Source organism: Dasypus novemcinctus, chromosome 3, assembly GCF_030445035.2.
Source record: "Dasypus novemcinctus isolate mDasNov1 chromosome 3, mDasNov1.1.hap2, whole genome shotgun sequence".
In the NCBI taxonomy this organism is placed as follows: domain Eukaryota; kingdom Metazoa; phylum Chordata; class Mammalia; order Cingulata; family Dasypodidae; genus Dasypus; species Dasypus novemcinctus.
In genome coordinates this window covers 53111182-53138969 of record NC_080675.1, presented here as the reverse complement: position 1 = coordinate 53138969, position 27788 = coordinate 53111182, and the positions used below count along the sequence as shown (strand labels likewise).

The 27788-nt window shown below is 40.5% G+C and overlaps 1 protein-coding gene across 4 annotated transcripts in view; it reads right to left on the bottom strand.

Annotated features, from left to right (window-relative positions):
* Positions 1-257: 257 nt before the first annotated feature.
* Positions 258-27788, bottom strand: part of ARMH4 (armadillo like helical domain containing 4) — a 157127-nt gene continuing 129596 nt past the window's right edge. Inside the window, exons 6-8 of one of the 4 annotated variants that reach the window (XM_004450672.5) lie at positions 10309-10340; positions 1262-1396; positions 258-1017 (exon numbers count right to left, since the gene is read on the bottom strand). In XM_004450672.5, the coding sequence (XP_004450729.2) occupies positions 949-1017; positions 1262-1396; positions 10309-10340 (236 nt within the window). In that variant the 3' untranslated portion in view covers positions 258-948. Of the gene's footprint in view, positions 1018-1261; positions 1400-10308; positions 10341-27788 lie in introns of all 4 variants that reach the window. The other 3 variants (XM_023586639.2, XM_071213913.1, XM_071213914.1) reach the window with 3 other exon arrangements.

Here is a 27788-nt window from a genome sequence, read left to right as displayed (position 1 = left end):
TCCAAGGCCAAGAACCAAAGATATGGAAAAGCAATGCTCTGAAAATTTCAGATCAGTGGCCAGGCAGGCACAGAGCCCTAAAGACAGAGGTAAATGCCCTGGGAACTCAACTCTCTCATTTTCATTTTCCTCTTGATTTCTTCTTGACAAAGTTGAAAGGAGAAAAAAAAAAATGAACAGCTCAATGAAAAACATCTAACAACCTGTTGATAGGCTCTGTTAGACTCAATTATACTCTTTAAAAAAACAAGCATACCTTGAGATTGAGAGTAAATTTAATGTATGATCATTTCTGGTGCACTTTTTTTTCCTTGTCAAGAATGAGAATTAAACAGAAGGTGAAAAAATAATAAAACACAGAGATTGAAGTACATAATGCAAGATAGATATATATATAAAGCTGCAAATAATCCTAATGTGCTGAAAGATCTTCTCAATAAAAAAAGGGTTTCATTCTGAGTTGCTGCTAGTTTTGAGGCAAATGCAGAATATACCATGGCCCTTGAGTCCATGTTTCAAGTAGCTGGAGTGTGATCACCAGAAGTTGTTCATTGTTAAGATTTCTATTTTAAAATCAAGTGTGCCTTGGTGGCAATAATATCTACACTTAGGGCAGGTAATTAAAATCAAGGAAAGCACACTGTGGAAAAATACAAAATATTTACTCTGTCTAATCTAGCAACTCCTACTGAACAACATGTGCACTGCATATTTATGAGTTATAGCTCATGGTTGTGGGAAATTCACTGCAGTATAAAAAACAAACATTGTGTGTTACATTTAGTATACAGCATGCCTTTTCTGCTCAGTACAAGAAAAATTTACTACCCCACAGATAATGAGGACATGATAGCAGGGATGTGGCAGCATATTATTCTTTTTTTGCTCAAAAATTAAAAATAATATAATAACATCATTGAATATCCCAACCAAACTCCAGTTCAATTTTCAAAATTCATCTTCGGAGCTGTCAGCTAAGAGCATTACTCGATCTTGCATGCTGTTGAATTCTCTCTGCTAGAGAAAGAAAACAGAAAAGCATTAAACTCTTTCTGCTGCAGAACAAAGCTGAGAAACAGGCCCACTTTTTAAAAATACGCTAGTAAACGAAGCCCAAGCAGCAGCTGCAGCAGCTAATCCAAACCACTAGGCATGTCAATACTGTTCATGCATCATTAAGCCCCATGTGCTTTATTAAGCAAATTAGATAAGCAGAGAATGTTCTGGAACTGATTAGGCTTTGCTACTGTTGGTTCCATACCTTTCTTTTATGCCTTTTGAAGCCATTTCTCCTTCGGCGATTCATAACCTTAATACTGTAGAGGGCTCCCAAGATGAACAATGCACCAGCTATTCCAACCCCTACGGGCACGAGCATCCCAGACATGTAGCCAGCCTGCTTAGAAAAGGACACACACATTAGGATGCTGAACAGACCACAGCCCTGCGCTCCTCACCCCTGCTGGATGGAAGCAGATTTTCAGACACTGTGAACTCTCCCATTTGCTTTGTTAAAAAATTAAAACAGCACCTAGAATAAAATTACTTTTTAAGACAAAGGCAACAGAAAGACTATTTTTGGATATTTCAAGTACTTAGAAGTAAGTGTTGAAATAAATCAGCCAGACCTAGTGGCACCTCAAGCCACCTGCATACGCACATTTGTCAACATCAGTTTTTGGTGACAGAAATACAATTTGCAGTAAAGACGGATGAAGTGAGCTTCTGAAATTGCTGGCACTATCAAAATGCTATAAATTGGAAATATCAACCTCAGTGGAGCTTTATTGGAGTATGGTGTTTCTTTAAGGGTAAAAAGGAGAGCCTTGATATTGGTGGCTCACTCTCTTTCATTCTTGACGGCATTCAAGTAAAAAAGGAGAGAGGAAAGTGCTTGAAAATGAGTCAAAAGTGGGAGCTTTTGGAAGCAACAAGGAAGCAAGAAGACCTGCAAAGCAAAGAGGAAGGATATTAAATGTTGGCACAAAGGCAGAAAAGACAAGGACAGGGAAAGAGTGCACATAAGGTGGATGGATTAATTTATACGAAAAGAAACCATCTGCCCAGTGGGCAAGACCAAAGCTGGGAGTTGGGGGAATTCACAATGTCCCCAGACTCAAAGAAAGGAAGTGGCAGAGAAGGATACAAGGATCACTGCAATGACACTAATACCTCCCAAAGAGCCAAGAGGTATCAAAACCACGTGTAACTCCAGGGTCCCCAAGGAGTCACAACGGATACCTCGGTGTTAAGTGAGCAGAAGATCTCCATATCCCTTGGCTTAAGTTGCTTAGAATATACCCTTGAGCTTGTGGCAAAATCATCATTCTAAGAGAGCCCCTTGCACCTTGGACAATGTCGTGGGCTTTTCCTATACTATCCTTTGAGTCCTTTTAAAGGGAAACAAAGATTCTGGGTTTTTTTTCCAAGAAAGCCCTTCCTGGAAACCTAACCAGACAAAATATATAGACAAACAATAAAAGCTGTAAAAAGTACTTTAGGCATTATATAGGGGCAATGGGGGAGTGGGGAGAGAAATGACATGATCTTGTTCATTTATTTAACTATCTAAAGTTTCTAATATAGCACAGATTATTTCTAGTATCTTTCAGAATAAGGCAAAAGCAGAGAGGAACAGTGTTGGGGACTGAATCATGTCTCCCACCAAAGGCATGCTTTGTCCCAATCCCTGGGTCCTATGGTGTGAACCCACTTGTAAATAGGACCTTTGAAGATGTTATTAGTTAAGGTGTGCCCAAACTGAATGAAGGTGGGGCTTAATCCAAAATGGGTGAAGACCTGATAAAAAGAGGGAATTGGTCATGGAAGGAGAAGTCACTGGGGGAAGCCACAGGAGAAGCAAGAAGCTGGAAGTCAACAGAATCCAGAAGAGAAAAAAGATGACACTGTATGCATTGCTGTATGACAGAAAAGCCAAGGTACCCCAAAGATGGCCCGCCAATCAGAAGATACCTACCCTGGGAGGAAGCAAGTCCTCTAGCCTCTGAAACCATTAGCCAATAAATTCCTGTTATTAAGCCAACCCAGTTTATGACATTTGTTTTAGCAGCTCAGAAACTAATGTAAACAAAATGAAAGTTTTTCAAAGCATGCTGAAGTATGCAGGCTGTGATTCTTTCCCAACATTTCTAGAAGCAAACAGAAGGCTGCAGGAATAGAGTAGACCTTACAGAAGCATGTGTGCCCAAGGTGGCCCACTCACTGGTTCTGCTGTCCATAGTCTTAAGTTAGGGAAGAACATGGAAACCTCTCCATTATTTTGAGAACATAGCATTGTTCACAAGCCTACTAAAGTGTTGTTCCCCGAGAAACAAAGCCCAGTCATTTCTCAAAAACTTAATATGCTTTGCATAGGCCCCAACTTTTTCTCAAGTTCTTCCAGATCTACTTACAGCTTATTAAACTCCGTAATTTTCCATGTGGAAAAACACTGGGCAATAGCAAAATTTTGGTACCCATCAGAACTTTAAATATTTTATTTAAATCTCCATTCCCAGTGCATGGAAACATATGAATATGTTCAAATATCATAAACTTTAAGTTCGGTAGATGAGTCTTTACAGAGCTGCATATTCAAAGGATGATATTTGAGCTTTTAGAAGATCAACTTGATCAACCTTTTTGGGGCGTCCTCCTTCTGTATAACATAACCTCAAACCAAAAACAAGAATATTCCAAAAATATGTCACTCATTCCATATTTCTTACTTATATAGTTATACTTCTTATTTCTAGGGTTCTACATCATATACATTTCACAAAAATTCAGTTAGCATTGCTCTTCTTTCTTTTCTTCCCTGTGTGGGGGAAGAGGGGACAGGGGACATCTATCTGTGCTTTGAAATTACAAGAGTCTCAAATTTTGCATTTCTAACAAGTTCCCAGATGATGCTGATGATGCTGGTCCTGACCACACTTTGAGAGCCACTGCTATGAAGTATAGTCTGGGTCATTCTTCTTCTGGATGATTTCCTAAAGCTTGAAGGAATAGAATGGTTGGGATGACAGAACAGAGTGGTCTTTATTACACAACTAAAATTGTTACACATCATCAGTTTTGAGAAGCAATTCAGAGGTTAAAAACATATAGCTATAGGTTAGCCAAGTTGTTACCTGTTAGAGATAACAAGCATCACCGACTTGGACATCACTAACCAGGAAGAATGTTAAAGATGAAATGAATATAGGAACTGTTCCTCAATATCCATTCTCTCCTTCTTCTATAGCAATAGATCCCTCACTTTGGGACTGGACAAAGAATAAAGAGTACTCTCTGCCTTGGTACAGCTAAGTATGGCCATGTGACAAATTTGGTCAAGGAGATGATATATTGGTGGAGGAGCTCTTTAAGAGGGGAGGAGTGCTTATTCTTACCTTTTAAGGGAGAGGGGAATTGGGAATCTTTATGCTCCCCTTTTTCCTACTTCCTTCTGGAATATGGACATGACTAAGTAAAACTGCCACCCAAAATCATGAAGTGGCCTTGGGAATGAAGATTACAAATGATGGTGCATCAGGGAAACGGACTTGGCCCAGTGGGTAGGGCATCCGTCTATCACATGGGAGGTCCGCGGTTCCAATCCCTGGGCCTCCTTGACCCGTGTGGAGCTGGCCCATGCGCAGTGCTGATGAGCACAAGGAGTGCCCTGCTACGCAGAGGTGTCCCCCGCGTAGGGGAGTCCCCCATGTAGGGAAGCCCCGCGCAAGGACTGCGCCTGTAAGGAGAGCCGCCCAGCGCGAAAGAAAGAGCAGCCGGCCCAGGAATGGCACCGCCCACACTTCCCGTGCTGCTGCTGACAACAGAAGCGGACCAAGACAACAAGACGCAGCAAAATAGACACAGAGAACAGACAAGGGGGGGGGAGGGAGGGGCGGAATTACATAAATAAATAAAATCTTTAAAAAAAAAAAATGATGGTGCATCAGACAGAAGGAGCCTTGGACACTATGCAGCTCTCCACTAGCCCTTAACTGCTATCTCCACACTCATAAATGAGAGGCAAACTTCCCTGCATTAAGCCACTGTTGTTAGGGATTTTCTGTCATGAATAGCTAATACAGGGACTAAACAACAAAAGGAATAATTCAGAACTTTTGAGAACACTACCCTCTCTAAAGTCCAGCTAACCAGTGGGGAAACCAACATCAGGACAACTAAATGAAGCTAAACTGAAAAGGTGTCATAGAGCACAGTTAAATATAGTTCAATTTCTACTTCCAATGGAAGGGGCAATAGTTTCGCTCTCGAAAAGTTTCTGAAGACAACGACTAACAAGACTTTTATAGATAGAAAGATATATAGAGATAATACGTACGTGTGTACATATATGTATACACATGTATATGTATATTGTATACACATATATGAATGTATGTATCAAGTGTCTGTGTAATAAACATTTCAATCACAAGAAAAATACAGGTATGGGAAAGATTGGAGTGTTCCCCCCAAGAAAGAATCAAAATAAAAGACTTTAAAGAGAACAACCATGATTGAAGACTGAGCTTTTCATCTTCCAAATGTTTTTTGTTTCTTCTGCTATTCTGAATTAAGACAATTGGAAAAAATGTTCTACAAAAGCAAGTGAAGAGAGAGCTGGGAACACTTCAAAATAATCCATAAAATTAAGGCCCACATATAAAATTATATCTCTTGGTTAAAAGGAACAAGGAGAAGCTGCCAGGCCTTGAAAACGAGATAAGAAGGAAAGGTCCATAAAAATTAAAAAAATATATAGACAGAGGTGGGTGGGAAGACGGCAGAGCAGGGAGCTCCAGGACTGAGTCCTTTCACCAAAGCAACTGTTAAGTAGGCACAAACTGTCTGAAATAACTATTTTGAAACTCCGGACTCCAGAAGAACACTGCACAGCATCCAGGGAAGAGCAGGAGGAAGAGGCTGATAAATTATGGTTATAAAATGCAAATGCATAAAAAGTAATGATTAATCTATGTTTTTAAGCATACCATGTATAAAGATATAAATGGTATTAATAACAAATACCAAAAAAAAGTGTGTGGGGGCGGGGATGAAGGGCTATAGGAAAAGAACATATGCTTGCTATTGAAGTTAAATTGGTATTAAACCAAATATGATTTTTATATATTTAGGATGTTCAGTTTTAACCCCAAGGTAACTACAAGGAAAATAGATTAAAAATATATCCATAAAGAAATGAGAAGGCACTTAAAATGGTACAGCACACACACACACAAATCATATAAATATAAAAGTAGGTAATAACAGAAATGAGAAACAAAAAGATACAAGATATACAAAGGCTAAATAGCATAACGACAGAAAAAAGTCCTGTATTATCAGTATTGACTTTAAATGTAAATGGATTAAACTCTTCAGTCAAAAGCCAGAGATTGGCAGAATGGATAAAAAAGCATGACCCAACTTTATGCTGTTTTGAAGAGACACACTATAAATTCAAAGATACAAGTAGGTTGAAAGTGAAAGGATGGAAAAAATATATACCATGCAAGTCAGAACCAAAAGAGAGTTGGGGTAGCTATACTAATATCAGGTAAAATAGACTTTAAGTCAAAAACAGTAACAAGGGACAAAGATGGTCATTATATACTGATAAAGGGGACAATTCAACAAGAAGATGGAACAATTATAAATATGTATGCACCTAGCAGCAGAGGCCCAAAATAAATGCAGCAAATATTGACAGATTTGAAGGGAGAAAATGACAGTTCTACATTAATAGTAGAAAAATTTAATACACAACTCTCAATAATGGATAGAACTTCTAGTCAGAAGATCAATAAGGAAATATAAGACTTGAATTATACTCTAAACCAACTGGATCTAGCAGACATCTATAGAACACCTCACCCAACAAAAACAGAACACATTTTCTTCTTAAGTGCACATGGATCATTCTCCAAGATAGACCATATGTTAGGTCACAAAGCAAGTGTGAGTAGACTGCACAACTCTGTGATGAAAGTGAGAGCCACTGAGTGTACACTTCAGGTAGATTGTGTATGGAAGAGACTGTGTAACATAGTGAACCATGTGGTGGAAGATGGACTGTGGTTAACAGTACAAATATGAGCGTATTCTCTCATGAACTATAACAAATGTACAATATTAATACATGGTGTTGAAATAGGGGAGGTATGGAAAAAATATACTAAGTATATGCTATGGACCATAGTTAGTGGTAATGGTCTGATGACATTCTTTCATAATCTGTAACAAATGTTCCACAACAATGTAAGGTGTTGGTGTAGGGGCATTATATGTGAATTCTGCACATTATGCATGGCTATTTTGTAAGATCACAACTTCTCTAATAAAAATATATATAAAAAACAATTATTTAAAAATATTGAAATACAATGTATATTCTCCAACCAAAATGGATAGAAGCTAGAAATCAATAACAGAGGGAAATGGAAAATTCACAAATATGTGGAAATTAAACAACATATTCTTTTTATTTTTAAGATGTATTTATTTATTCCCCCCCAACACCACTGTCTGCTCTCTGTGTTCATTCATGGTGTTTTTTGTGTTTGCTTGTATTCTCATTAGGTGGCTCCGGGAACTGATCGTGGGACCTTCCAGAGCGGGAGAGAGGCTATCATTCCCTTGCTCCACCTCAGCTCCCTAGTTCATTGTATCTCTTATTGTCTCTTCTCTTTGTCTCTTTTTGTTGTGTCATCTTGCTGCATCAGCTCTCTGTGTGGGTATCACTCCTGGGCAGGTGGGCTGCACTCCTTCATGGGGCGGCACTCCTGTGCAGGGCAGCACTCCTTGCATGGGGCAGGACTCTGCATGAGCCAGCTTACCACATGGGCCAGGAGGCCCTGGGTATTGAACCCTGGACCTCCTATATGGTAGACAGGAGCCCAATTACTTGAGCCACATCCATTTCCCAAACAACATACTTTTAAACAACCAATGGGTTAAAGAGAAAATCAGAAGGAAAATTAGGAAATACCCTGAGGCAAATGAAAATTAAAATGCAACATACAAAAATTGATTTGATTGCAGCAAAGCAGTATTGAAAGGGAAATGGATAGCTCTAAATGCTTCCATTTAAAAAGATCAGATCAGAGACCTAACATCAAAACTAGAAGAACTAGAAAAAGAAGAACAAAGTAAAGCCAAAGAGCAGAAGGAAGGAAATAACAAAGATTAGAGAAGAGATAAATGAAATAGGAAAAAAAAAAAAAATAGAATCAACCAAACCAAAATTTGTTTCTTTGAAAAGATCAAGAAAATCAACAAACCTTTAGCTAGACTGACAAAGAAAAAGGAGATAATACAAATTTTAAAAATCAGAAATGAAAAGGCAGCATTACTACCAACCCTGCTGAAATAAAAAGGACTATAAGATGATATTATGAACAACTGGATATCACTAAATTAGATAACCTAGATGAAATGGACAAATTCTTAGAAACACGCAAACTACCTATTTTGGCTCAAGAAGAAATAAAATATCTCAACAAAACAATTACTGATAAGGAGATTAAATCAGTAATCAAAAACCTTCCAACAGAGAAAATCCCAGGACCAGATGGTTTCACAGGGGAATTCTATAAAACATTAAGCCTTAACTGGTGGAAGCAGACTTGGCCCAGTGGTTAGGGCGTCTGTCTACCACATGGGAGGTCCGCGATTCAAACCCCAGGCCTCCTTGGCCCATGTGGAGCTGGCACATGCTCAGTGCTGATGCGCACAGGGAGTGCCGTGCCACGCAGGGGTGTCCCCCGCATAGGGAAGCCCCATGCACAAGGAGTGCACCCCAGTAGGAGAGCCGCCCAGCACGAAAGAAAGTGCAGCCTGCCTAAGAATGGCGCCGCCCACATGGAGAGCTGACGCAACGAAAAGAAACACAGATTCCCATGCTGCTGACAACAATAGAAGCGGACAAAGAAGACACAGCAAATAGACACAGAGAACAGACAACCGGGGGGTGGGGGGGGAGAAGGGGAGATAAGTAAATAAATAAATAAATCTTTAAAAAAAAAAAAAAAAGACTTACTGCAGTTCTGCTCAAACTCTTCCAAAAAATGTAAGAAGAGGGAATACTACCTAAATTATTCTATGAGGTCAGTATCACCCTCATACCAAAGTTGGATAAAAATACCCTAAGAATAAAATTGATTTATTCTAAAAATATATACCACAAGAAAAGAAAATTACAGACCAATATTTCTCATGAATATAAATGCAAAAATCCTCAACAAAATACTACCAAACCAAATCCAAGAGCATATTAAAAGAATTATACATCATGCTTAAGTAGGATTTATCCTTGGTATGCAAGGTTAGTTCAACATAAGAAAATCAATTAATGTAATACACCACATTAACACATGGAAGGATAAAAACCACGGGATTTTCTCAATTGATGCAGAACAGACATTTGAGAAAACCCAACATCCTTTCTTGATTTAAAAAAAAAAAAAACTTAGAAAAGGAGGAATGGAAAGAATCTTCCTCAACATGATAAAGGACATATATGAAAAGTCCACAGCTGGCATCACACTTAATGGTGGAAGACTGAGAGCTTTCCCTCTAAGATCAGGAACAAGACAAGGAGGATCACTGACACCACTGTTATTCAACATTGTATCAGAAGTTCTCGAGAGAGCAATTAGGCAAGAAAAAGAAATAAAATGTCTCTAAATTGGAAAGGAAGGAGTAAAACTTGTCTATTTGCAGGTGACATGATTCTATATACAGAAAATCCTGAAAAATCCACAACAAAGCTCCTAGAACTAATAAATGAATTAGTAAAGTGACAAGGTACACAATCAAGACCCAAAAATTATTAGTGTTTCTACATATTAAGAATCAACAATTGGGGAAGCAGACTTAACCCAGTGGTTAGGGTGTCCATCTACCACATGGGAAGTCCACGGTTCAAACCCCAGGCTTCCTTGACCCGTGTGGAGCTGGCCCATGCGCAGTGCTGATGAGTGCAAGGAGTGCCCTGCCACGCTGGGGTGTCCCCCACGTAGGGGAGCCCCACGTGCAAGGAGTGCGCCCCATAAGGAGAGCCACCCAGCGTGAAGGAAAGTTCAGCCTGGCCAGGAATGGCACCGCACACACGGAGAGCTGACACAACAAGATGACGCAACAAAAAGAAACACAGATTCCCATGCCACTGACAACAACAGAAGCGGACAAAGAAGAACACGCAGCAAATAAGATACAGAGAGAACAGACAACTGGGGCAGGGGGCAGGGGGAAGGGATAAATAAATAAATCTTTAAAAAAGATAAATCCAAAGGAAGGAAATACTTTTCTTACCTTGTCTTTTAGTTTCTCCATCCAGTTTCTCACTAAGAAAAATAAGAGAATAAAATGTGAATAGACATCTTTTTACTTACATTTCATAGTGTTAAGTACATTTGAAAGCACAATGAAGGTTTATTGAATGAACTACAGTACAAGGATCAGCAGTATTAACATATTGACAGTAATGATCTTTTTTTTGTTTTTATTTTCATTTATTAAAAAATGCAACAGATAGCAAAAATATAACCTCACACCACGATTAGATGAATGGAGACTATTTTTGCTAAATGCCTTTTCTATTATTATCAAATGTTTTTGGGGAGGTCTGGCGGGAAAAATGGAAGTCACATTTTAAATATCAAGATCTTTTCTATTTGACATTCTTTCTTTAGCTTTATTCCTCATCTTTCTCATCTAAACTCAGTGGGAATGCGGCACTTAAATCAATGCCAGAGAACAGAGCAAGACAAATCAGGGTGGCCCAGCACTGCCCCAGTAAGAGGCATTTGCATTCATCTTTAAAAAGGAAATATCTGACCAAAGGCAAGTACAAGAAGTATTTCTGAATTGTGTGTAGTTTGTAAATTGTAGCATTCTATCACAGCATACCACTATGAAAAATAAAAGCGATAATCAAGTAATGTTGATGAAAGCTAACTGGCAATTGCTACATCAACCATGATATTTTATGAATACCATTCTTATAATCAGGAGGAAATACACCAAAGTAGAAGGAGGTATTAAGGAAGATGAAAACATGTTAGAATGGCAATGTTGAGGGTGGTTTGGGGTTGGTGGTGGGGTTTTTCCCCCTTAACTGCCTCCTAAAATTATAATAATGTTTCAACACTGAATAAAAATTAATTTTTTAAAAGTATCAAAAAGGGTTACCAAAAAAAAGACAAATACTCCTCTTTTTAACCTTATTACCAGGCAACACAAATTAGTTTTTAAAAAAATATTTTGCAGTCATTAATTTAATTTTCCTTAAGTTTCCTTTCCTTTTAGGGAACTTCTGCAAATAGGAAGAACAGGAAACAGAATGGTGTAACAGAAGATGGTTCCCAAAAGACATAACCAGGAGTCAGCAAACTTTTTCTACAAAGCACCACACAGTAAATATTTTAGGCTTTGTGAGTCATTCAGTCTCTATCAAAACTACTCAACTCCACTTGTGTACCACAAAAGCAGCCATAGACAAAATGTAAACAACTGGGTGTGACTGTGTTCCAATAAACTTTATTTTTGGACAGTTAAATTTGAATTTTATATAATTTTCATGTCACATACATTTATCTTTTGATTTTTTTCCAACTATTTTAAAATGTAAAAAACATCCTTTGCTATGGGCCATACAAAATAGGCAGCTGCCAGACTTGGCCCATGGGTCACAATTTGCTGGCCCCTGGCACAGGCACACTTCACCCAAGAAGTTGGTGTCTCCATTTAGGATCTGACTCTAGTAATAGCTGACAATAGTAATGACAGCTAACATGTACTTAAGGCTTTAACAATACAAAGCATCTTTACTCTATTGCATCCTTTAATCAGCAAATCAAAGACAAACATGAGAGTCACTGGGAAAAGATGAGGAAAGTGGGCTCAAAGAAGCTAAGAGATTTACCCGTGGTTAACCAGAGAGTAGAGACACTGAAACTCAAACCACGATCTGATTTACTACCCACAGGAATAACACTTCCCAAACCCTTTTTTTTTTTCCTATAATACTGTCTCTCCTCACCTCCCTCAGGTTGAAAATGAGGAGACAGTGTTGACTTTTTCATCTCCTTTCGTTCCCACCTTCAATCTCTCATGTAGCCTTTGCAAGACCTCTGAGGTTTGCCCTTCCCTCATTACTCCTTCTGTTTCAATGGTGTTCCAATGAAATGGGAAGTTAACGCTCAAAATGTACAGAGTTCCTATCTGGAAACATGGAAATGTTTTGGTAATTGATGGTGGTGATGGTGGCACTATATTGCAAATGTAATTTTTTTTAAAAACTTTTTTTAACCCATGGAACTGCACTACTAAACAGTGTACCCTAAGCTAGCAAGAGTGGTGGTACTCATCTGAATAAGATCAGGGTAATGGAAAAGTGAAAAGAAATTCCAGGAACTTCAGGAATGAGGTCAGGGGTTTGTGATCCTAGGTGTGGTTCCATGACAAAATGAGGTCAACCACTGGTTCACCGAGTGGCCTTGGAGAAATTACTACACCTCTTGGACCCTCAGTCTCCTCAAATGTAAAATGAAGATAGTAACATTTGTCTCACAAGATTGTCAGGATGATTAGAAAATAACGTGCAAAGTGTCTAGTAGAGTACTTGATGGAGAAAAACTAGAAAATAATAACAAGAAATCTAAAACAGAAGGAGTAAAAGAAAGACAAGTGAAATATGACTACTGTGTTAACATGTCTCAGCTAAGCCTAAGACATAAATTTACGCTCAAGCAAGAGAATGCTTCCACTTCATTCATTCATTCTTTCATTCATTCAACAAATATTTATTAGCACCTGTATTGGCCACGCATTGTGCTCTATGGTAGGTCAGGAGAGATATGTGGAACTAATTCCAGTTCAAGGGTTAGGTTGGTTATCAAGTCTACTAGGAGAAGAGGCTGTCAGGGCAGCAGTGCTGGGACTGAGAGAGTGAGGGACAGAGCAGGAATGCCAATTACTGGAACACAGGGCAGAACTCCAACCTTTGAAGGAACCAGGGAATAGACAGGGTTTTATATAAAAAGCAAAACAAAAGAGAGGTAGAGGCAGTGATGCTCAAGTGAGCTCCTCGTAGAGAAGGCAAGGTGGAGAAGGCTCACGGCAGGAGAATCAACAGCTAGGGGATGTAGTAGGCTACTTGTGGTTGGCAAGATAAGGGTGGCGTGGGGAAGAGGGAAAGGAGGCAACGATAAAGCAAGGGTCTGAGAAGACAAAAAGTTTTTCACACTCTAGGAAATTCGTTTTTGAAAGAAACATTTTTTTTTTTAATTTTTTAATTTTTTATTGACTTTGTAATAATATTACATTAAAAATATATATGTGAGGTCCCATTCAACCCCACCCCCCCACCCCCCCCCTCTCCCCCCCCCAACAACACTCGTTCCCATCATCATGACACATCTATTGGATTTGGTAAGTACATCTTTGGGCACCTCTGCACCTCATATACATTGGTTCACATCATGGCCCATACTCTCCTCTATTCCATCAAGTGGGCCCTGTGAGGATTTACAATGTCCGGTGATTACCTCTGAAGCACCATCCAGGGCAGCTCCATGTCCCGAAGACGCCTCCACCTCTCATCTCTTCCTGCCTTTCCCCATACCCTTTGTCCATTATGTCCACTTTTCCCAATCCAATGCCACCTCTTCTATGTGGACATTGGATTGGTTGTGTCCATTGCACCTCTATGTCAAGAGGAGGCTCAGATTCCACCTGGATGCTGGATGCAATCCTCCCATTTTCAGTTGTAATCACTCTAGGCTCCATGGTGTGGTGGTTGTCCTTCTTCACCTCCATCTTAGCTGAGTGTGGTAAGTCCAATAAATCAGATTGTAGGTGCTGGAGTCTGTTGAGGCTCAGGATCTGGCTATCACATTGTCAGTCCAGAGATTCAAATCCCCTAAATATATCTTAAACCCCAACATTAACTGCACCTCCAGCACATTAGCATGGAAGTCTTATGAAGGGAGATCCCATCTGAGTCCAGATTCATCACACATAAACACCATTTCCAAATAGGGGCCATCTGCCCTGGTAGTTAACCCCATCGGCCATGACCATAACTCCCATGGGTCTCTTTAGCCCTCAAAGGAACCAATATCTGGGGGTTGTATCTGCTTTATCTGTCTCTCTGACTCTGCTCAGTTGTGCATGAGGGCAAACCTTCTGCCAGCCTCCAGACTCTTTTTTAGAAACTCGTAGCCATATAAACTCATTTCTCCTTTCCATTTCCCCCTTACTTTAGGTCAAACAGCATTTTAAAGTCATGGTATTTTATGTAGACATGGATATTCTGCTGATCCGCATTGAACCTTCCGTATAAGGTCATTTTCCAGTTGCATCATCAGTTGGTAGTTGATGGTGGTCCCTCGTTGCCAGGGAGGCTCATCCCCGGGTGTCATGTCCCACGCTGGGGGGAAGGCATTGCATTTACATGCTGAGTTTGGCTTCGAGACTGGCCGCATTTGAGTACCATGAAGGCTGACAGAAGGAAATTCCCAGGCACAAAGTTGCTCTAGGCCTTGTTGAAAGAAACATTTTAACCTGAGCATTATCCAGACCTCACTGAATGTCCATATCTTAGGTCCTTACAGTAAAGTTTTCAAAACTTTTCATGAAGTTTTGCTTTGGATGATTCTCTAATGCAGTGCTTCTCCACACCTCATAACAGAATGTGTGTACGAGTACAGGCAGTTTAAAAGAGCACGTTCAATGTATTTATTTCTATAGGTTCTAATACAAACCACAGAAAATAAACTGGGCAAAATCTTCTTGGCTAGTGAGTGGAGTGATACCCAGAAGAAAGTGGGAAAGTGGTTTTGTGAGTATGGGCCTAAAAATTGAGAAAACTTTACTCTTTAGATTGTTAACCCAACTAAGAACATAGGACCCCTGAGAGTCACACCCTGTGTTTTTCTGGTATCTGCCAGGGTCCTTAACATGGCATTGGATTCTGAGACACTTAATAAGTACTTTTTTCCTTCATTCAGCAAATATTTATTACTTTCAAGTGAGTCCATAATCTTTGAGTAAGCATGATTCTACTTTATGAAGGTTCTATAAAACTGTTTTCAACACAATGCTCTACGCTATAATGATAAATTTTATATAATGATCATCTTTAAGCTTAAGGAATGGGAAGGGATAAGGGAATGCAAAAGCAAAGAGAGAGAGAATCAAGAAGAAAGACTGAAATTTTTTGAAAAGAGATTATTTATAAAGAGGAGAACAAATAACCACAATTTTTAAAAAATAGAAAGATCATAGCAATGAAAGGAGTATAAATTGATACAGCTTTTTAATGGTGAGAGAGGAGTTCAGGGGGGAGATTTGCAATCTATATCAAAAGCCTTAAAAATGTCCAAAATATTTGATCCAAATTTCCAGTTCTAGAAGAAACGTATCTTAAACAATTAATCATGGAAGTGCACAAAAATTTTGTTTAAATATTCATTGTAACATTATTTAAAATAGAAAACAACATAGAAACAACATAAATATGCAAAAATAGAAACACTCAAGAGGAAAAAAGTAAGCTGGGGAGCGGATATGGCTCAAGCCATTGAGTGCCTGCTGCCCACGTGGAGGTCCAAGGTTCCATCCTGGTGCCTTCCAAAAAAAGCAAAAACAAAAATAAACAAACAAAAAAACAACTCAGGGGAGCCAATGTGGCTCAGTGGTTGAGCACCACATTTCCCCATATGAGGTTCCAGATTCAATCTCTGGCTCCGGGTATCTCAAAAAAATATAAATAAAATTTAAATGGACTTCATCAAAATAAAAAACTTTTTTTAAAAAAGCTATTTCAATGAAATCTAATATTAAACAAAAAATAAAATTATTTGAAGAAAAATATTTAACACACGGCACCCAAATTTATGTGTCAAATGAAAAGAAGCATGTATAACATGACCCCAATTTTGTGGCTAAAAATACTGCTTAGGAAAAACTGGAACCATGTACATCAAAATGTTAACAGAATTCAGCACCGTGTGGTGGAATTATCTGTTATTCTTTTTGTTTTTAGGATTTTACAAATAATTTATAATTTATTATTGTTAATTTTTAAATAAGAGGGGGAAAAAAACCCTTCCTGCCAAAAATAATTGACCTAGAAGTCTCTAAGCCTTTGCAAACTGAGGTTAATGAGAGATTACTGATAGTGGGAACACAAGAGGTGAGGCCCTTGCACTTAGCTAATTCCTCAGTCCACAGCTACAGATTCATTCTAATCTCGTTGATTCTGGCTTATTTTTTTCCTAACAATTTTAATTAATGCAATTTAGAAAGCACAGCAATATGAACCCTCTGACCCTCCTCTAGTAGGGAGATGCACAGAAAAGAAAGCGGATGTGGATTATTAAACGGTCTTTCCCTCATGCCCACCAGTGGCCCCATGTCCAGGAGTCCCAGGTGCAGCAGTTTGCCACTTTCCCTTACTTACCTATTTGAAAAAAGTGGGGAGGGGGCAGAGGTAGGGGAAGTAGTAAAGAAAAGCTGCATACAATAGCATTCCCATGTATCTCATCAATTCTAAACATGGTTGGTTTTTAATAGACTGTGGCTGAAGAGTGTCCCAAACTGCTTATTTTAAAGAATAGTTTTAAAGTATCGAAAGCCACACAAGCTAACGGGTAGCTGAGCTGGAATTTGAATGCAGGCTTTTATGGCGCTAAAGCCTTTGCCTGCTCTGTTCACTAGTAGGTCACTTTGGGGGGACATGGGCATGTCAGCGAGGGTGACCATACCAGAGCCCACAGTGGGGCTTTTCCAAGTTCTGGAGATGGGAACATGCCCAAATTGGGGGAACAAGGGGGGACATATCAGCTTGCCTGCCTATTACCTTGACTCCTCTTTTCTCTATCTTCTCCTCTCCCTCTCCCTGACAAGTGCCTTCTTTTCTATCTCCGTGTGTGTCTCTCTCTGCCTCTTTGCCACTCTGTCTCTCTATATCATATTATATTTTGTTTCCCTCTGTCTTTCTCTTCCTCTCCTTTTCTCTTTCTTTCAGACTCTGTGTATGAGTCTGTGTGTCTGTCTGGCTCTGTTCTATGTATCTTTTTCTCTCCTGTCTCCCTCTGTCTGTCTCTTTTTCTGGTGTGTGTTTATCTCTGTATATGGGTCTCTCAATTTCACAAAGGATAAACTATTTCTTCTGGATCCACCTTAGCCCCAGGAATTTTCTGACTCCATCGTGTGTGCCAGGGTTGCACCACACAGAGCTTTCCACTGGGCGACAACAGTCCTGAGTGGCCAAAATCCTAGGGTGAAACTTAAAACTCAGAACCAGCAGTGCTGCAGATACTGAGTGTGAGATCAGAGTATGTGGTGATACTATGAAAAAGACAGAATACAGAAGGCAGCAACACATTCTTAGGGAGATGATAATGAATTTTACCCCCAAATACCTGGAGTTTAAAGTATTTCCATGATATTCATGTAGGTGTGTCCGACTGGCAGTTAAAAAAATTGAATCTGGAGGAGCCCAGGCTGAAGACCAAGGTTTGGGAATCACTGGCATGTTGATGGAAGCTGAGGTTAAGAGGGGATAAGAGGGAAATGGATGTGGTTCAACCAACTGGGCTCCCGTCTACCATATAGGAGGTCCAGGGTTCTCTACCCAGGGCCTCCTGGTGAGGGCAAGCTGGCCCACACGGAGTACTAACCTATGCGGAAATGCCACCCCATGCAGGAGTGCTGCCCTGTGTGGGAAGACCGCCCAGTGTAGGAAAAGCACCCCACGCAGGAGTATGGGCTGACACGGAGAGCTGGCGCAACAAGATGATGCAACAAGAGACACAGAGGAGAGAAAATAAGAAGACGTAGCAGAACAGGGAGCTGAGGTAGCACAAGAGAGTAATCTTCCACTCTGGAAGATCACAGGATCAGTTCCCAGAGCCACCTAATGCGAATACAAGCAGACACAGAAGAACACACAGTGAATGAACACAGAAAGCAGACAATGGGGGGAAATGAGTAAAGGCGGGGGGGGGGGGGATAAATTAAATAAAATAAATAATTTTTTTAAAAAAGAGTAGATAAGATCACCCCAGACTGTAGTCTGGGACAAGGCCAAGGTCATGTCCCAAGGAACCCCAGCATTTAAAGGCCTGGCATCAGGGGGAAGGTTGAGAGAAGAGACAATGAAAGAAAGGTCAGAGGGGCACAGAAACCTGCACCATTCTCATGAAACAACACAGAAGAGCTCATCCCAAGTGTTTATGATGACATATTCACATTTCATCGATCAAATCCTTTCTCCAAGTACAGTCAAGGCTATTGGTATGCCATTCAAGTGCTCTCACCCACTGCAGACTGCTCACCCAGCAGACTGCTTCCACCCCAGGCAGGCCTGAGGGTGTTTCTCCACGAGAGCATCCTTCTGTTGCCAAAGCACAATGGACCTAAAAGCGTGGCCAGAAGTGCCAAGGAGTCATTGCCCTGGGAGCCATCCTCAGCCAATGAGGGCTGGGAGTTAGCAGGTATTAATTTCCTATGGCTGCTGTAACTTAATGGTTTAAAACAGCACAAGTTCTGAAGCTCAGAAGTCTGAACTCAGTCTCACTGGGCTAAAGTCAAAGGTATGTCAGGACTGGTTACTTCTGGAGGCCCTTTACAGCTTCTAGAAGCCAGCTATGTTGCTTATTTGGCATAAAGCCCCCTTCTTCCATCTTCAAAGCCAGAGTGCAGTATCTTATCTTTCTCTGAACTCTGTTTCCATCATCATATTTTCTTCTCTGACACTAATCCTCTTGCTTCCCTTGTGGTAATCTCCCCATCTCAAGGTCCTAACTGTATCATATCTGCAAAGTCCTTTTTGCCATAGAAGGTACATTGTCACAGGTTCCAGGGATTAGGAAGTAGACATCTGTGGGAGGCTACCACCACGCGTAAATCTCTCAGCTTTCCCCACCCCTGACATATGTTTGACACAGCTTCTCAGAAGGTCTCAGTTGGAGGGAACCCTGGAAACAATTCCCTCACTAATGCCCCCTTTGTTGGCTGTCCGAAATCCCCGTCTCCCTTCCTCTCTCCCTTGCCAGGCTTCCTGGGATCACTTCCCAAATAAACTCTCAAACCCAAAAATTTTGTCTCAGGGTCTACTTTTAGGGAGAATGCAAACTAAAGACACTAGTATGATTCTGCCACCACACAGTCAGGCATAGGCTTTGCCATACTTATTTGATGTATTTTTTAAACAAAATACTGAAACAAATTATTAGAAAGAATGGAAGGCAGGAAAAGAAAGGCAGGCAAGCTGGCCAAGCTCAAGGCAGAGGCCACTTCCATTAATATAAATTAATTCTAATTGAAGAAGTTCAGGTACCTGAATTTATAAAATACACCCTTTCCGTTAGCATTGTGTAATAATTGCTTCTAGGTGGGTTAGCTCACATTCAATTTGGAAAGGGGTATAAATACAGTCTCTCTAATAATCAAAATTTTAAACCCATTTACATCTTTCAATAATACAGGAAAAGATATTTATCTTAATCAAATAAAAGAGAAATGCACAATCTACCAAAATAAAAAATGAAATATCAGAACAGAGTCCTTTGTTCAAAGCCTGAATAATTAAAGTGCAATTACAGTTATTTCTACAATGTCAAGAAAAAAATGGAGATCATCTCTTTTTCTTCCTTTTGTAATTTAACCAGAAGTGCCCTTTCTAGCCTGAAAAACAGAAAAAGATTTTCCCAACTTACATAATATATTTTAAGAATAATAAAACCTATCAAGTGTTAAATATTATCTGGATGTAGTTTTAAGAACCTTGAAATTTTCTAGCTACAAATTATTCTCTAATGATGCTAAATTTACCTGCTTTAAAATCACACAGAAACCCTATCTATAATCATTTGCTCTTCACATAATTACAGAACAGCAAGATTCTGATGAATAGAGTGACCTATTTCTTTACATAAGGCGAAGTGAGCAGTAATCGTGCATTAAAGAAGCAATTAATTCTGAAGTCTCTGCACTGATACTTACAGAGTATGGAGCAGAAAGTCCAACTATCCTAATCTCTATTTTTCAGGGATATTAATAATTTCTTTGTTTACTGCAAGTTTAGGAATAATACTATATACCCATTGGGAAAATGCAAAGAGAATACTGTTGCAAATTCCTGGCTGTCAAAGCAAATACCATACAATGGGTTGGCTTAAACAACAGGAATTTATTGGCTCACAGTTTGGAGGCTATGAGAAGTCCAAAATTGTGATATTATCAAGGCGATGCTTTCTCCAGAAGACTGGCATTCTGGGGTCGGATGCCAGTAGTCCTTGATTGTTGACTTGTTTGTCATATGGCAACGCACGCGGTGGCCTTCCCTGACTTCTCTCTTCTCTTCCAGGTTCTGTTGTCCTTCCGCTCCTGGATGCTCCCTCTGGCTTTTTCTCTCTCTGTGGCCTTCCCTATAATTCTTTCAGTAATAGGATTAAGTAGGATTAAAACCCATCCTGACGCAGTTGGGCCACACCCCTAACAGAAGTAACCTCATTAAAAGGTCTTATATACAGTGACCCACAGGAATGTATTAAGTTTAAGAACATGTTCTTCTGGGAAACATAGTTCCAAATCACCACAGATACCTCATAATCAACTGTTCATCTTGCCAGGGTCATTTATTAAGACTAACAATGCTGATAAATTATAAACCATGCGGTCACCACTCAGGTGATGAGAAGACCCTCATGAACTTCACCCACATGGATATTTGATGTATAAATGTGTTTTTTTCTCTTCCTAAAAAAGGGAAGCATGATCTACAACATTCCCATTTGCTGGGGAAAAAACAACAACAACAATTTTCTTTGCCTCCCCCTATACCCAACTGGGTATGGGGGAGGTGGGGTGAGGAACACTGCCCTTGCCTAGGATATCTTTGGAAATTCTACTGAGCACTGGGGTTTCTGATTCTATGGTTTTACCATCCATCAGTATCAGGTCAGCACTCAGGACTCTTGAAATTCTCACCAACTCACTCTCCTTGAGGCTTTCCTCACATTTCCACCTCTTATCTTCAATCCACTGGTGAAATAGAAAATAGTTTGGACTTCATATTTTATTTTTAATAGAAAGTTTATTGCTTCCTGAAGTTCTGTATCACTCAGGCTTCCACTGGAAAGTCAAGTTTCTGTATGTTGCTTGCCAGTTCCACTGAATCAAAAATTGACCATGTCAAGATGTATCTGAGGCTTTAGCAACCATATATATATAGCAACCATATATATATATAAAGCCCCTTTATATTTTGGGGCTTCCACTGCTAAAAATCATGACTTGATCAAAAGTCTGAGGCAAAGAGTATATTGGCTAGTGACCAAGTGACTTCGTGAAGTCTCATGTTTGCGAAGGGCCCTTATCTAAATTTCTGACAAAACTCTATTTAACATGAAGCTCCCACTTCCCTAGTGCCTTGGTTTAGCTAACAGATGAAATCAATTAGAAGTGGAGCTCTGAATGAGTACTAAAGTGTTTTTCAAGACAGCTTCAGGGTTCATTTTCCAAAAGTTCCATTTACCAGTTCATAATGCTTCACTCCTTATAATAATGGGCAAATAACAAGCGGCACTCTCAAGAGAAATTAAGGCAAATCTTTGGTTAAGGGCACCTGAGCATCACGGTTAATATCCTCAATAGCAGAGCTTTACTGCCACCTAAATGGATTACATGAAAAAGTTTCCCTGAGCTCCTGATCCTTAAAAAACTAAATATCCTGCCAGACCACTATAGGATAGCAAGTGAATAACCACCTTTTCCGCGTTTAAATCCCTTAAGCAAGCTTTTCACATGCTCCCTGGGAACAGCTGTTCAACTCGATGGGGGAAACTTTTTATTAAGGTAGTAGAGCCAGCGTCAGTTTCCTTATTCTTTAATCATTTCAAATATACTACTATCTTGCCAGATCCTTGAGATGCTAATCCTCCTCTTTGTTATTTTCACTTACTTTCCCTCACTGTGGAACATTTCCTTGTGTGGTCTGTAATTTATTTTTCAGTGGAGCTTGTTTTTTTCCACGGGAACATTGGGCACTCTGGACTGCAGAAGTGTCTCCATACACTAGCAGTTTCTTATTTGTTTGTGCTGAGCACACCCCAGGGGTTTCACCCATCTGGAATGTTAATTTCTGAGCTGGGGCTTCAGTGTCTTTTATTTTTTTTTCCTTCTTCTAATCTCTTGATGTTTCCATGGGCTTGTGGGAGAGGGGAGTGGCGGGGGATATTCTAAATTCCCTTTCCCCAAGTAGGGCAGCATTTTCAGGCTGCTTTCTTTGTGCAAGAGTTTTGATTTCTGCTCCCTGCCCTACCCCAGCCCAAGGCCATGTTGGTGTTAAAAGTCCACCCTTCATGCTGGGGCCTATATTTGGTCCAGTGTCCTCTCTCCTGCACCAGGGCTTCGACTCAGAGGGTTTCTGCTCAAGGTTCAAGATGCCTCCTCTGGCAACAACAGTTTCTTTCAAGCTCAGTTGCCTATTTAAAAAATTTGTTGTACTTTATCCAGCATTTCTCTGTGTCACAGGAGGTGGAAAATGCCCAGCCACACATTTCACCATACTGTTAAACCTGAAAGTCCAGGCTCAACTTCCAACCAGGTGTTTTTGTTTTTGTTTTATTGAGATAAATCTACCTAACATAAAATTCTCATTTTAAACTGTACAATTCAGTGGCATTTAGCACATACACGATGTGTAACTACCACCTCTAACTACTGCCAAAGCATTTTCATTACCCCAAAAGGAAATCCCCTACCCACTAAGCAGTGTCCATTCTTCCCTCCCAAATCCCTTCAGCCTGTAGCAACCTCCAGTCTATGTTCTGTCTCCCCAGATTGACCTATTTCTGATAGCTGATATAAATGGAATCATATAATATGTGTGACCTTTCGTGTCTGGCTTCCTTCACTTAGTACAGTGTTTTCAATGTTCATCCACATTATAGCATGTAAACAAATAGCCAACAAGCACCTGAAAAGATGTCCAACAACATTAGTCACTAAGGAAATGAAAATCAGAACTACAATGAGATATGACTTCACATCTAGTAGGACAACCGTAATTTTTTAAAAAGGAATATAGCAAGCATTGGCAAGGATATGAAAAAAAAAAAAAATTGCTGGAGGGAATGTAAAATGATGCAGCCACTACAAAAAAAGTGTGTGTTTCCTCAAATATTAAACATAGAATTACTATATGACCCAGTAATTTCACTGTTAGGTATTATGATGGTTAGGCAATTGCGTCAACTTGGCCAGGTAATTGTGTCTAGTTGTTTGGTCAAGCAAGCACTGGGCTAACTGTAATACAAGGGCATTTATGGACTTTCATCACCATTGACATTACTGAAGTGGTAAATCATAGCTGGTTATAATTGCATCAATCAGGGAGATTGCCATCAGCAAGAGTGACTCTTAACCCAATCAGTTGAATGCCTTAAAACGGGAAGTAATTCCAGCACTTGGAGAGAATTACTCCGCTCATCCTTAGACAGCCAACATCTCCCAGAACTGGTCAAGAACCTTCACCAGACTTTCATTATAGCCCCTGGTTGCAGCCTGCCTGTGGAACCTGGACTTGTGCATCCCTATGGCTGTGTGAGAGACTTTTACAGAATCACATATTATTGACAGATATCTCTTATTGATTCTGTTTCCTTAAAGAACCCTGACTAATACAGCTTGGTACCAGGAGTGGTCTTGAGGGCGTCTGAGGTAATTGTGGGAGTTTTGCAATTGTCTCTCTACCCTAATTGGACTCAAGGGTCCTGACAACTCCCTTTCCAATACCAAAGAGGCTGCTAACAGTCCATGGTGCGAGTTGGCAATCGAAATATGCAAAATAGCATCACTGGATTCCCCTACTTTCACACTTACAAGAAGCAAGGATCTGGGGTCAGAGTGTTTCCAACACCTTAACAATTTTGTGGAGTCAAACGGTATAATGATGTTGGATGGCTCCTTCTAGATACCCTGCATACTGTTACAAAAGAAAGAGATGAGTTAAAGGCTTCAAATTTGAAACTTAAACACCAAATGGATGATGCAAAAGTTTCTACGTGTGCTATGAAAGAAAAGAAAATCTCCTGTAGCCACAGGCTCAAAATATCTGAGAACCAAACTTAGACTCTCATTATACAAGTAGTGGAGTTACAAAGGAAACTAAAATCTCAACCCTGCAGGGTTTCTGTAGTTAAAGTGAAGGCATTGATTGGAAAAGAGTGGAATCCAGAGAACTGGGATGGAGACATATGGGATGATGATGATATTGGTGGAGACATTTGAACCCTGAATTCTGCTGAGGCTTTACCAGATAATAATACCATGGCCTCCCTGTCCAGACCACACCTTGTCAACCTTGTATCATTCAGCCTCCAGCCTGCCCCAGGGAGTCTGAAACAACTTATAGCTGTGAGGCCAGTACCAGCCACACTCCAGGATGCACTGCCCAGCTTCCAGTCTGCCCTGAAGAAACTGCCTTCCAACCCCTGCTTGCAGAGATTAATCCTGTCTCACCAGAAGAAAATGCAAGGGAATGCCCTGAGGTCAGTAGCTTGCAAGGTATTTCTAATCCTTCTCCTTACCCACCCCCATTACCTCTCTTGTCTTCCTATTACTAGTCTAAAATCACAAGCCACCAAAGGTGAAATACAAAGTGTGACCATGAGGAAGTAAGGTATACTCAGAAAGAACTGCATGAGTTTCCCAACTTATATAGAGAGAAATCAGGGGAATATGTGTGGGAATGGATACTAAAGGTATGGGATAATGGTGGAAGGAATTTAAAGTTGGATCCGGCTATAATTTTTGACATGGGCCCACAGAGCAGAAATTCTGGATTCAACGCTGTAGCTCCAGGGGTTAGAATGGGCTCTAACAGTTTGTTTGGGTACTGATTGAAACATGGGCAAAAAGATGGCCTAGCATGTCTGAGGCTGAGATGCCCGATTTGCCCTGGTACACAGTAGAAGAGGGAATTCAAAGGCTTAGGGAGATTGGAATGCTAGAATGGATTTACCATTTGAGAACTGACCACCCACCCCAGGAATGTCCAGAGGACATACCTTTAACCAGGACTGTGAGGAATAAATTTGTAAGACATATTCTCCCTGAAGAGCTCTGTGGTTGCTCTTCTCTGTAGTCCAGATATTACTGTAGGGAGTGTTGTGATGGAATTGGAATTCTTAAACATTATGGGGGTGATTGGATGTCGGTCTCATAAAAGTCAAGTATCCACAGTTAATCGCCAAAGTTACGGTGGGCATGGCTACCGCAGTGAAAAGCAGATTTAAAAAAGCACTCAAAATAGTCTGAGTCACATAGAGTTGTGGCGCTGGCTAATACATCATGGGCTACCTAGCAGTGAAATAGATGGGCAGTCTATGAAATTTCTTTAGGATCTGTAAAATCAGAAGAGTTCTAGATCAAGGGAATGAAACCCTAACTCAAATTACAGACACAGAGAATCACAGCCCCTTAATCAATTCCCAGACTTGAGAGAGTTTACAGACCCAGAGCCCCCAAAATGAGGAGAAGGCCAGGTCTCCTTGGAGAAGGATCCTATTAAACTGCCCAAAATTTATACTGTTAATCTTCCTCCCACCTTTCCCCAAGGAGATCTATGGCCTTTTACAAGAGTAACTGTGAATTGGGGGGAAAGAAAATGATCAGACATTTCAGGGATTATTAGACAATGGCTCAGAAGTGACATTAATTCCAGGAGACCCAAAACATCACTGTCGTCCACCAGTCAGAGTAGGAGCTTATGGGAGTCAGGTGATCAATGGAGTTTTAGCTCAGGCCCATCTCACACTTGGTCCAGTGGGTCCCCAGACCCATTCTGTGGTTATTTCCCTAGTTCCAAAATGCGTAATTGGAATAGACATACTCAATAACTGGCAAAATCCCCACATTGGATACCTGGCTTATGGAGCGAGGGCTATTATGGTTGGGAAGGCCTAGTGGAAGCCACTTGAGCTGCCCCTACCTAGCAAGATAGTAAACCAAAAGCAATTCTGGGCTCCTGGAGGGATTGCAGAAATTAATGCCATCATCAAGGATTTGAAGGATGCAGGGGTGGTTATTCCCACCACATCCCTATTCAACCCTCCTATCTGGCCTGTAGAGAAAGCAGATGGATCTTGAAGGATGACAGTAGATTATCGTAAACTTAACCGGGTGGTGACTCCAATTGCAGCTGCTGTCCCAGATGTGGTATCATTGCATGAGCAAATCAACACATCCCCTGGTACCTGGTATGCAGCTGTTGATTTGGCAAATGCTTTCTTCTCAATTGCTATTAGTAAGAACCACCAGAAACAGTTTGCTTTCAGCTGGCAAGGCCAGCAGTATACCTTCCCTGTCCTGCCTCAGGAGTATAAAAACACTCCAGCCCTATGTCATAATATTGTCCACAGGGATCTTGGTTGTCTCTCCCTGCCACAAGACATCACACTGGTTCATTATATTGATGATATCATGTTGATAGGACCTAGTGAGCAAGAAGTAGCAAAGACTCTAGACTTATTAGTAAGGCATTTGCATCAGAGAGGATGGGAGATAAATCCAACTAAAATACAAGGTCCCTCCAACTCAGTGAAATTTCTAGGTGTCCAGTGGTGTGGGGTATGTCAAGATATCCCTTCTAAAGTGAAGGATAAGCTGTTGCATCTGGATCCTCTGACGACCAAAAAAGAGGCACAATGCTTAGTTGGTCTCTTTGGATTTTGGAGACAACATGTTTCTCATTTCGGTGTACTACTCTGGCTCATTTACTGGGTGACCAGAAAAACTGCTAGTTTTGAATGGGGGCTGGAACAAGAAGAGGCTCTGCATCAGGTTCAGGCTGCTCTGCAAGCTGCACTACCACTTGGGAGATATAATTCAGCAGATCCAATGGTACTAGAAGTTTCAGTGGCAAATAGAAATGCTCTCTGGAATCTTTACCCTATAGGAGAATCACAACACAGACCCTTAGAATTTTGAAGCAAGGCACTGCCATCCTCTGCAAATAAGTACTACCCTTTTGAGAAACAGCTTTTGGCCTGCTACTGGGCCTTAGTAGAGACTGAATAGTTAACCATGGGCCATCAAGTTACTATGAGACCTGCGTTGTCTATTATGAGCTGGGTATTGTCTGACCCACAAAACCATAATGATAGGCATGCACAACAGCACTCCATAATAAAGTGGAAGTGGTATATATGAGACAGGGCTCGAGCAGGTCCTCAAGGCATGAGCAAATTACATGAGGAAGTAGCCCAATGCCCATGGTCACCACCCCTGCCATGTTACCTTCTCTTTCCTAGCCCACAGCTTTGGCCTCTTGGGGAGTCCCTTACAATCATTCGACTGAGGAAGAGAAAACTCAGGCCTGGTTTACAGATGGTTGTGCACAGTATGCAGGTACCCACCTGAAAGTGGACATCTGTTGCACTACAGCCCATTTCTGGGACATCCCTGAAGGACAATGGTGAGGGCAAATCCTCCCACGGGGCAGAACGTCAAACAGTGCACCTGGTTGTTCATTTTGCTTGGAAGAAGAAATGGCCAGAGGTGCATTAGTACACTGATTCAAGGTCTGTGGCCAACAATTTGGCTGGATGGTCAAGGGCTTGGAAGGATTATGATTGGAAAATTGGTGACAAAGTGGTCTGGAGAAGAGGTACGTGGATGGACCTTTTTGAGTGGGCAAAAAACATGCAAATTTTTGTGTCCCATGTGAATGCTCACCAGAGGGTGACTTCAACAGAGGAAGATTTTAGTAATCAAGT